Source organism: Tupaia chinensis, unplaced genomic scaffold (assembly GCF_000334495.1).
Source record: "Tupaia chinensis unplaced genomic scaffold, TupChi_1.0 Scaffold000262_1, whole genome shotgun sequence".
Taxonomy (NCBI): domain Eukaryota; kingdom Metazoa; phylum Chordata; class Mammalia; order Scandentia; family Tupaiidae; genus Tupaia; species Tupaia belangeri.
In genome coordinates, this window is record NW_006159742.1 from 288,889 (window position 1) to 299,950 (window position 11,062).

The 11,062-nt window shown below is 38.6% G+C and overlaps 1 protein-coding gene across 1 annotated transcript in view; it reads right to left on the minus strand.

Annotated features, from left to right (window-relative positions):
* Positions 1–719: 719 nt before the first annotated feature.
* Positions 720–11,062, minus strand: part of ZNF277 (zinc finger protein 277) — a 123,405-nt gene continuing 113,062 nt past the window's right edge. The window contains exons 8-12 of the mRNA XM_006149433.3: positions 8,968–9,035; positions 7,327–7,423; positions 5,475–5,517; positions 3,895–4,069; positions 720–1,293 (exon numbers count right to left, since the gene is read on the minus strand). Coding sequence (XP_006149495.1) covers positions 1,107–1,293; positions 3,895–4,069; positions 5,475–5,517; positions 7,327–7,423; positions 8,968–9,035 — 570 coding nt within the window. The 3' untranslated portion in view covers positions 720–1,106. The remainder of the gene's footprint in view (positions 1,294–3,894; positions 4,070–5,474; positions 5,518–7,326; positions 7,424–8,967; positions 9,036–11,062) is intronic.

An 11,062-nucleotide genomic window follows, 5' to 3' on the forward strand; every position in this document is an offset into this window, starting at 1 on the left:
CTCCTCAGTGCATCTTGTCAGGAGGTACATAGTATTTATCCCATAATTGATAATAATAATGAAGAAAACACTTTTTGAGACAGCTAGGGAAAACTGAAAACATGATATTAAGAAGATACTATTAATTTTGTTAGGTGTCATTAATGGTATTGGGGTTATGTTTTCAAAAAAAAATGGTATTTATCTACTAGTGATATATATTGGGTCGTTGGGAAAGTCATGATGCATTTTTACATAAAAAATCACAAAAAATATGTCATGGGGAACCAGCAGGTTGGTGTGGTTGGGATGCTAGACTCCCACGTAGCCCATTGCTATTTAAGTTCCACACCTGGAGACTTGAAACTCACACCAGGTGTATATGCATGTGTGCTCAAAATCTTGAGAGGAGAATGGAGGAGAAAGGATTGTAGGGTGGCCATCCCCTCTAGGTGGTGATTTCTTGCTTTCTGCCTATCTTTCCAGCGAGTGCATATGCTCTACAGCAAAAAATCTCTATTAAAAAAAAAATCATGACTTTCCTGATGACCTAATACATTGTAGAAAAAAAAAAATGAAGTTAATTGGCTTATTATCCATTTCTAGTCTGGCAACTCTAGGAAGAAAGTAATAATGATAATATAGCCAGATCTTGATTTTTCTACTACATTTTCAAATTTGTGCATTATCCAGGTTCTCTACAATTTTTTCCCCCTCTGTGACTTCTCTTGGTTGCTAACTTGATGGCTCATTCAACATAATACAGAAAGTACACTGTCAAATGATGTACCGTGCTTTATAAAGAGACCCATGGGGAGGAAATGGAAACTACTCATTAAAATCAGTTTTAGAAATAATTTGAAATTTTGTTTCCTTGTGATTTGCAGGTCCTCCCTAAAGATATGAGTTTAAGGAAAGGAGAACACTTAAGATGAGAAGACAGTAAAACTTTATAGACAAAATATAAAGAGTCCATTTTATTTTTCTTCTAAATTATTTGAAAAGAACATTCACTTTGAAAAGTTTTCATCAAGGGTTAGTCCTTTGCAGATGTTCGAATTTAAAATATTCTTTCATGTCTATTTCATAGGAGAAAAATGGAAAAATTGCTTCTGTGAAAGTTTCTTCTAGTTTTTCAAGCACTCTTGTAGTAGTAACTGGTTCAAAATACTGCTTTGTTTCAAAGCGTGCAGTTTAGCTGTGTCTTCGCTGATGATGGGAACATTTTCGTTTTGTTCCTGAGTGGTCAGATCACTTTCACTGTCAGACAGTGTACACAGGAGACTGTCATTTTCGTAGGTTGGAAAATAATACCTGAAAAAAATGAGAGCTATATGGATTAACCAAATTAGTGAACTACTCTGAGCATTTCCAGGCAGCTGAATGCAAACATGACTGAAATTTTGCTAGGTTTCCTTGCCAGTTACCTCAGCATTTTGCAAAGTCTATGTTGGAGAGACAACTTCTGAGTTACCTTCATGGCGCCCTTCACTGGCTCACACCAGCCCTCCTGAACCTAGCACCTTTGCTAGCTGGCCATGAAGTCTCTGCTTGGTATCTATCATGATAAGAAACATGCTGTCTTCAAAGGCTGCTTACTTTAGTACTACAAAGCTCTAGCTGTTAAGATAATATCTTTTCATAAAAAGCTAAAAATGACATCCTTTGCATTTCTACTCGAAGGTCTCAGTTCTTTCCTAGAGGTTAAAAAACTTCAAATATAGTTATTTTTCAAACACAAATCCTTCAAACATTTGATGAAAACAACTGTTTTCTTTTGTGTTTATTGATTTCTTCATTCACAAAATAACATTTATAGAGTTTTTGTTATTCTGGTTTATTCTCTGAATACACTTTGGAGTTAATTCTAGGATTTTTAAATTGCCGGAGAAATGTGTACTCACCTTCCAATGGGATATGGTCATACTGCAATCCCTTCTCCTCCATCTCTCTGTCCTGTCTGGATTCTGAGCATGCATGCACACCTGCCTAGTAGGTTGTTCTTAAGCCAGCAGAGCTGGGCCTTGAACTCTGGTCAGCCATATGGGATCTGGCTCCTTTAACCACTAGGTCATGAGGCCACTTAGAACCCAATTCTGGAAAGTTCTAAGGCTGTCAATTTCTTTTGGATGAATTATAGTGGTCTAGCCAAGTGGATATTGGTTAAGGCAGCTGGATCCCACATGGCTGACTACGTGGTTTCAGTCCTGGACCTGGTGGCTTGAAAAATGCACCAAGCGCACGTACATGTGTGCCCAAAATCCTGAGAGAAGTTCGGGGGAGAAGAAGGGATTGTGGCATGATCATCCTCCTGGAAGATGCTTTCTCACTTTCTCTTTCACCCTCTCTGTCTCTTTGGCAAATGCATGTGCCCTATTGTGAGGAGGAAGGGGAGGAGGTGGGAAAAGGGGAGGGAGGAAGAGGGTTGAGGGGGAGAGAGGAGGAGGAGGAGAAAATAAATTATTATTATTATTATTGTAGAAATAGGTTACTAGTTCAATTCATGGCTGACTTTGGTCCTCCTCACAAATCTGGGATCTCCTAAAATGAGAAAAACTAGAGCTTTTTGGCTAGAGTTACAGATAACCTGATTTCATATTTCCTGTGAACAGAACCACCTCTGGGCAGCTAGAAGACCACAGCTTCTCTGAGGTTCCTTCTACTGAGGCTATCCGTAATGGTGTGAGAACCAGTTCAGAAAGGCTATATTGGCAAAGAATATCTGGTGGTCTGAAATCACAATAGGTACACACCAGATGACTACCTCATGTTTTTCTTTTTTTTAGAGGTTTTCGCTATAGGGCACATGCGCTTGCCAGACAGACAGAGAGAGACAGAGAGACAGAAAGTGAGAAATCACCCCCCAGAGGGGATGGCCACACTGCAATCTCTTCTCCTCTATTCTCCTCTCGGGATCTTGGGCAAGCACGCACACGTGCCCGGCATGAGTTTAAGCCACCAGGTCTTAAGCCACCAGGTCTGAGACACGAATCGCGGTCGACTACATGGGAGTCCAGTGACATAGCCATTATGCTAACTGCTGGTCCCACTACCTCATGTTTTTAAAGTGCCAATATTTAAAACACGTATCAAAAGCCCCAGCAGTGTGCATACCCTTTGACATGTAATTTTATTTCTAGGAGTTGATCTTAATGAAACAATTAGATAAACATGCACAAATGCAGGCAAATGAATATTCACTGCATCATTATTTATAACAACAAAAAGTAAGAACCTGAATAGCTAACAGATTAAGACCAAAAGATTAACTTCCCTAATATACAATACACATGCAATACTTGGCAACCATTAAAAATAATGTACCAGATGTATACTGGCTGAAGAAAGAGATTTACAATAAAATTTTTCATTAAAATACTGAGAAAGTTTATATTTAGTTCTATATTTATCTACTTCTGTATCTATCTCCAAATCACAAACTTGAAATAGTTGCAACTTCACAGCACTGAGATTGCTCACAGCTGGTTTCATTTGTAAGAGGGGGATTCTTTCCTTCCTTCCTTCCAGGTTTTTGCCATATGGTGCGTGTGCTCACCAGAGAGAGACAATAAGAGGGAAAGTGAGAAATCACCCCCTGGGGGGATGGCCATGCCACAATCCCTTCTCCATTCTCCTCCTGGGATTTTGGGCATGTGTGCATATGTGCCTGGGGTAATTTTCAAGCCTCTGGGTCTGGAAATCAAAACATAGTCGGCCATGTGACAGTCTAGCACTTTAACCACTAGGCTGCCTACTGGCCCAAGGTGGATAATTTCAAAAAGAAGACTTTTGAAGATTTTTACTTTTTATAATCAACATGTATTCTCTGTTTCTTTAAGTTCAAAGAACATAAATGAAGGAATAAAATAGGGGAGATGAAGTAAAGAAGTGCATGTCTGGTTGATGAGTACTTACTCCAGCTGATCCCACATCTTCCTCTCAGGAAGCAGTGACACGTGTTTAGTTTCTTCCATGTGCATCCTTAAGTCTGCTTTGGATTTGAACTTCACATGGCAGCCATAACATCTACACTGATGAACTTGCCTCCGAATGAAATTGACCAGTTTCACTTGCTGATAGAAGTTTAATCCTGAAAATAACAGTATGTACAATCATTAGGACAACTGCTCACATCCATTTTTTGCACTGTTATAATTTTTAAAATTTGCCAAAAGGTGCATGTGCTTGCTGCAGAGAGAGAAAGAGAGAAAGAAAGAGAAAGCACCCCCCATGGGGGATGGCCATGCTGCAATCCCTTCTCCCTTTCTTCCTCCTTTCAGGATTTTGGGCACACATGCATACATACCTAGCATGTTTCTCAAGATGCCAGGTCTGGGACTTGAACCACACAGTCAGTCATGTGGAATTTGGCTGTCCCAAACACCACAATATAAGCGGGCCCACACTGTTATTAATTTCTTAAAATAGCCATTCATCTTCAGTAATTAACTTGAAGATGTAGTATAATTTTAAAGCATAATATTGGGTCATTGGGAAAGTCATGACATATTTTTGCATAGAAAATTATAGGATGAATTTTCCTATGACCATTGGGTGGATAATTTCAAAAAGAAGATTTTCGAAGATTTTTCCTTTTTATAATCAACATGTATTCTCTAGATATCTAAAAATAATAGCCAATATAGTCATTATACAGGATGATGTGCTAACACTACTCTAATCACTTTCCGTGTATTAATACATTTAATCCTCACAATACACTATTAGATAGATAGTATTATGATAGCCACATGGAATAAGGAAACTTATACCATGGATGGCACAGTTACTAAGTGGTAGAGCCAGGATGTTGGCTCCAGTAATCATGTTCTTGACTACTAAACTAATTATATATATAACATATATATGTCTACAAGAGACTCAAAGCAAAGTGACACAGCCGAGTCTAGGAATACAGTGACTGAGCTGAGGTGTGGAAGGGTGGCTTTTTAACTGTCTTAGATCCATTAGCAAGTCATTATTTGCATCTTAACTGCCACTAATCCTTCTATCATAGTGATACTGAGAATGACACAGCTGGGTACATCTGTAATACATAATGCTAGTTACACTGCCCAGCAATATGGTAGGTATTTTACATACATTATTCAGTCCTTGTAACATTTTCCTGACCTGGGATCCAATGTCACAGTCATTAAGTGCTGGAACTGGAAATACGAACTCCAGTCTGACTTCAAAATCTATACTCTTTCTACTAGTCTCCTCCACTTTAGATATTAACCATTACCTTATATTTTATTTGAAGTACTCAAACATGTAGAGAAGAAGAAGAAAGACTATTTGAAACCAAAAACCGTATCTAAGTATTACAGTGCAAAAATGGTTGAGAATCACTGCTTGGGACAGTTCGGCTAAGACCATCTGCACAGAGACTGTGCACTCTCCAATCTCACCACAGAACACAGGCTTCATTTACAGGACAGTTTATAATAGAAAGGCACCATCATGGAAAACGACCTCCAAATCAAACTTACCAAGTTCTGATTTTATTTTGAGGAGATCAAATTCATGTGCATCCTAAAAAAAGAAATGAACAAATTTGTAAGCATATGCATTCTTTAATCTTCCAGGCTGAAGTTATAAACAGATAACTTATTCAGAGGAGTCTGAGTACTTTAGAAACTCAGTCTGAGTTCTTCATAATCTGCTTTTGAAGTCTTCAAAATCTAACTACTTCTATATCCAACTGCTTTTTAAAACACAGTCCAAACAAGCTATGTCAATCAGTTAAAACACTGTAATTGTTCACAGCTTATATCTACAGTTTTCACTATGTACCATATATACATTTTTCAGTCTGACTAAAGTGTCCTCAGTCCTTAGGGAAGGTGTGGCTTCACTGTGCTATGCATCTGGACTTGAATTATGGATGTAGGTTTTTTGACACCCCCACCAACAAACAGGTAATTTTAAGTTCTGTTTTTCATTTTATGTTGTGAAATACAGTTTAATCCAGGAAGTTTCTTTTCATTCACATCTTTCCATAAATCAGGCTGTCTTTTCATTGTTGACAATACAAAGACTTACTTTATTCTGTTTGTTATATTCCTGCAATTATGTCTATGTAAACATTTTAATTTACAAATTCACAGAGAATAAAAATCACCTAACTCACTGCAATGGCATCCACAGGACGATTAGGAATTCATGGTATACTGTCACTGAAAATGACTGAGTAGAAGTTAAACACACCTGTGAAAGACAGTGAGAAGGGAACCCCTACACAGTGTAGGAGTACTAAGGCACCATTCAATGTAAAGATATTAGGATATTAAAAATTAAATTTAAATACAGAAATATAACCATACTAGTGGTAACTTGTTCCAGAGAAATTGATTCTTTCCTTTCATAAGGGTAAATGCCCATGGTCTATCTAATACTTCCAGGTCCTTATTTCACTGAACTAACCGACAGTGTTTCTGAATGAGGAGGGTGTATAGGAGGGTGAAAGAGGAGAACATGGTCCACCATTAGCAGAGGTAGCAGGATGGTTGCGGGGGCGGCATAAAATATACCAGAATCATTCAGTAATATTTTTCCATGATTTTCACTCCTCTACCCTCAAGCTGTGATATTGGCATTAATCATTAGAGGTCCCCCTTCAATGCCCTTCCCCTACTCTACAGTGCCTAGCTGAGGGTCAGAGGTGTAGAGTGTGCCAGCTCTCAGGTATGCTGGGGTAACAAAAAAAAGTTTAGAACTACTACTTTTAAGCTTCATTATAAGATAAAAATGGCATTCAGAAGGGTAATCAGACTAGGAACACTCCCAAATTTCTTCTCTCCAAATCTCAGCACCTGAAGGAGCGGTAAGATCACACCCGAGGCCTAGTCCACCGGTTTCCTTTCTCAGATTCCCCCAGGGGTTTTGTCAGTGACTACTTCCTCTCTTCTTGTTCTCCAATTCAATAGCACAGCAGACTGGAAAAAGGCTCAGCCCATCCATCTCCTGGTTACTGCTGTTTATTAACCCCGTCTTCTGTGCAAGAATTATACTGTAAGCACCTTAAGGGTTAGCTGTATCAGTGGTCCTTAAAACCCCACGCTACCAGCTTACCCAGGTCCAGTCATTTTGACTATTCGGCCATCCGGAAAGTCATGATGTGTTTTTCTATGCAAAAATTCGTCATGACTTTTCCAATAACCCAAGAAATTGCTCTAAGTTCTGGTTTTCCTTGATGGACCTGGCTTATCTCTTCTGTGTTGCCTAAAGCACTTCCCAGAGTGGGATAATGATTGAGAAACTAAAGTATAGGCAGATAAGGATCTAATAATGATGAGCTTCCTCCTGTCAGAATGAAACAAAATTCAAATAAAAGTATCTCACCTCCATGTGGACATATAATTTCTCTATTGTTTCTGCTTGCTTTTCGCAAAACAGGCAGACAGCAGATACAGGGTGTTCTTCCCAATCAGACCAGTCACTAAGTTAAAAGAGAAAACAGAAATTATGGAAATTCTCTTCAATAAGAGGGTATACTGCAGAGTGACTTAGTATTATTCTCTCCTCCTTAGGAAACCCTGCCAATTTTGTTCAACTCTGACATTTGGTAAAGACTGTCACATCATATTAGGACGTTCTGATATAGCTTTTGAAATTCAAAGCAGCACCATGAAATTAATATAAACAGTGAACAGGTGCTGCTTCATCTTTCTCATATTTGCCTCTCTTATGAGCAGCTATTTGACTACAGAATCAGTACAATGTCTTTCTGAGACAACTAGGTTTAATTTGCAAGCAACACATCAAGAGATGTAATGCTCCTCATTAACCACAACCACTAAGTGCACACGCTGTGAGGTGGGATGCTGGTGGTCTGTTTCTGCATGACAAATAGTGTATTTTAAAAAGGCAAACCATGTATCTTTCATGGGAGAAATACTAATAATTTAAAATGGGGCAAGTATTAAATCTGCTCGTAGAAAGAACATTCAAAAAGCATACATGCTCTGTTTTACTACTTTCTCCTTTCTTTGCATTTATTTCCTGAAATACTAACATCTTGTCATTCCCAAACCAGGAAAACTGTCAATAGGGAAGAGCTGTGGAGAGAAGAAACCACTCATTCAAACTCAACCAAGGGAGGATTTCTCATGGCAAGTTCAGAAAGGATCATTGCTATGACTTTCTAGATCAACCGAACCCATTTCACACTGACCCTTCCCTGTTAGGAAACAAAACACCTTCCCTAACCCTCTTCATCCAGGAAGGACTGGCCAGCTTCTGGCTCTGACTACTACTATATATAACCTTTTGTGTCATTTTCAAACTTCAACATTCACACATTAAATATTCTATCTAGTATGTCCTGAAGGGAAAGAAATATTTTTATTCTAGTCCAGACGACTGCCTGTATAAACCTTTATACATCCAGGAAATTTAGCAACTGACAACTCTCTAACATTGGGCTTTAATTCATTGTTAAAATAATATCAATTCAAAATCTTGTGAGAGAAAAAGGAAAAAGAGCCTTGACTGAAAAGAAGGTGAATAACAGTCCTTTTAGGTTGAAAAGAATGCTTCTCAGGCTAAAATATTCAAACAAAGAAGCTGTGAATATTTTATGGTAGCCATCAATAGGATAAACACAGAGCAAGGCTAACTTCAGTTTCATTCTCTACTCCAATGACAAGCCACAAGGAGAGTTCAAAGTTCCTATCACTCACTGTAAGGTCTAGTGACTAACTGAGTAACAAGCAAAGCACTTGGGAATGTCTCTTTGAACTGGATATTGTCTGTGCATTCAATTAATAGCTTTATTTTAGTTGGAACATCAATGTCTAGTGATTTTTATGCCAGTTAGTTTGAGTTCCAGTTTTTGCCATGTTACAGAAAAGACGCATGGTACAGAGAGATTTTCTTCCTTTTTTAATTGTCTTTTCAGAATGAGAATTTTAAGCCAAACTGAAAAATTATCTTCCTAATTTTGAAACACTAGAGTTAATTAGCAGCAATAACAAGTCTTACTCTTCCTGATGGTCTAGCAGCTCCCGATCATCTTCCAACTGGACATCTTCCCAAGACTTTCCAAGTTCCTTTGTAGGAAAACAAACAAACAAACAACTAGATCAGAGAGATTGGGTGAAAGAGGGTAAGGGAGAAAGAAAATAAACACAGACCTGTAAAAAAACAAACAAAGCAAAATACTCCCATTCAAATGGTTTTAAAACAATTTAAGTAGGATACAGCAAAAATTCTTTTCAGGGAGAAGGAAAGCTATATCCTAAAATGCTTTCAATGTGCTTTTCTTTTTGGAGAAGGACAATATCCTTTCAGTCAAGTTCTTTTCTCTTAAATCAGTGTTTTTCAACTCTAGCTGCTATTTGAATTTCTTAGAGCTCTTTAAAAAATAAAACAAAACACTAATATCTTGAAATGGAAACTCTGAAACAACCTCTTAGATGGGCTCTGCTTCTGCTCATGGTCCTTGACTCTATTTCCCAGATGGTAGCCAATGACCTTTCCAAAGGGTATGTTCCTGTCTGTATAAACCTTAGGGCTTCCCGTCATAACGAGAACAAAATGCAAAGTCCTTATCACAGCTTGTAAGACCTCCATGTTCTCTCTCGGCCCCCCTCTCCATTTTTATTTCTCACCACATTTTCTCTTCCTCAGTTTCCTCCAGCCAGACTGGTCTTAACCAGTAGTAACATGGTAAGCTTGCTTCCACTCAGCTACTTTTATACTCATTGCACCCTCTGCCAGAAACACTACTCCTCCACATATACGCATGGCAAAGTCATTCTGTTCTGTGCTTAAATGTTACCATGTTAGCCTTTCTCTTACTTCTTTGTCTAAAACAATATCCTTCTTTCAAGTCATGCTTTTTTCTTTTTTTGAGAGATTTTTTTGCTATAGGGCGCATATGCTTGTTGGAGAGAAGGAGAGAGACAGAGAGACAAAAACCCCCAGAAAATCATCATCACAATCCTTTCTCCTCTTGGGATTTTGGGCACATACGCACAAGCATAGTTTCAAGTTGCCAGACCTGGGACTCGAATTGCAGTCGATTATGTGGGAATCCAGTGACATAACCATTATACCACCTGCTGGTCCCAAGTTATTGCTTTTGATTCTTCTTCTGTGATTTACTTTTCTTCAAAGCACTGATTACTACTTGAAATTATTCTGTATATGTATTTGTTTACTTCCTTTTCTTTCTTTCTTTCCTTTTTTTTTTTTTTAAGAGAGATTTTTGCTATAGGGTGCATGTGCTCACAAGAGAGACAGAAACAGAAATTGAGAAATCACCCCTTGGTCGGGATGGCCATGCCACAACCACTTCTCTTTAATTCTCCTTTCAGGATTTTGAGCACGAGTGCACACGAGTCCGGTATGTTTCTAGCCACTGGGTTGGGGACTCGAACTGTAGTTGGCCATGTGGGGGTGCAGTGTCTTAACTATTATGCCATCTGCTGGTCCCTGTACTTGTTTTCTTATTGGCTATCTATCTCCTTGACACTAGAAAGCCCATGAAGATATGACCTTTATTCACTGTTACATTTCTTGAGTCTGGCACATGGGAACTAAAAGTATTTTTTGGGGTGAATTGTAACTGAAAAACAATCTTAAAATTTGAGGCCAATTTAGTTCCTACTTTGAAAGATTTCTTTCTTTTAATTTTTGGAGAAGTTTTTGCTATAGGGCACATGGGCTTGCCAGAAAGATAGAGACAGAGAGACAGAAAGTGAGAAATCACCCCCCAGGGGGAATGACCACACTGCAATCCCTTCTTCATTCTCTTCTTGGGATCTTGGGCACCCATGCACATGTGCCCGGCATGAGTTTAAGCCACCGGATTCAGGACTCAAACCTTGGTCGATACATGGGAGTCCAGTGACATAGCCATTATGCCAACTGTTGGTCCTTTGAAAGATTTTTATAAGGAGATTAAGTGAGTTAGTTAATATCTAGAAAGCACACAGTACTCGCACAAGTAGGTATTCCAATACCTACTCAAATTCCTTTCATCCCTTACAGTTAGTGGGAAAGTTCCACCTTTTAGAACTATGTCTGGCAAGCCTGTCATGGTTTTGGTAAAAAAAACTTTATGGAGTGATAA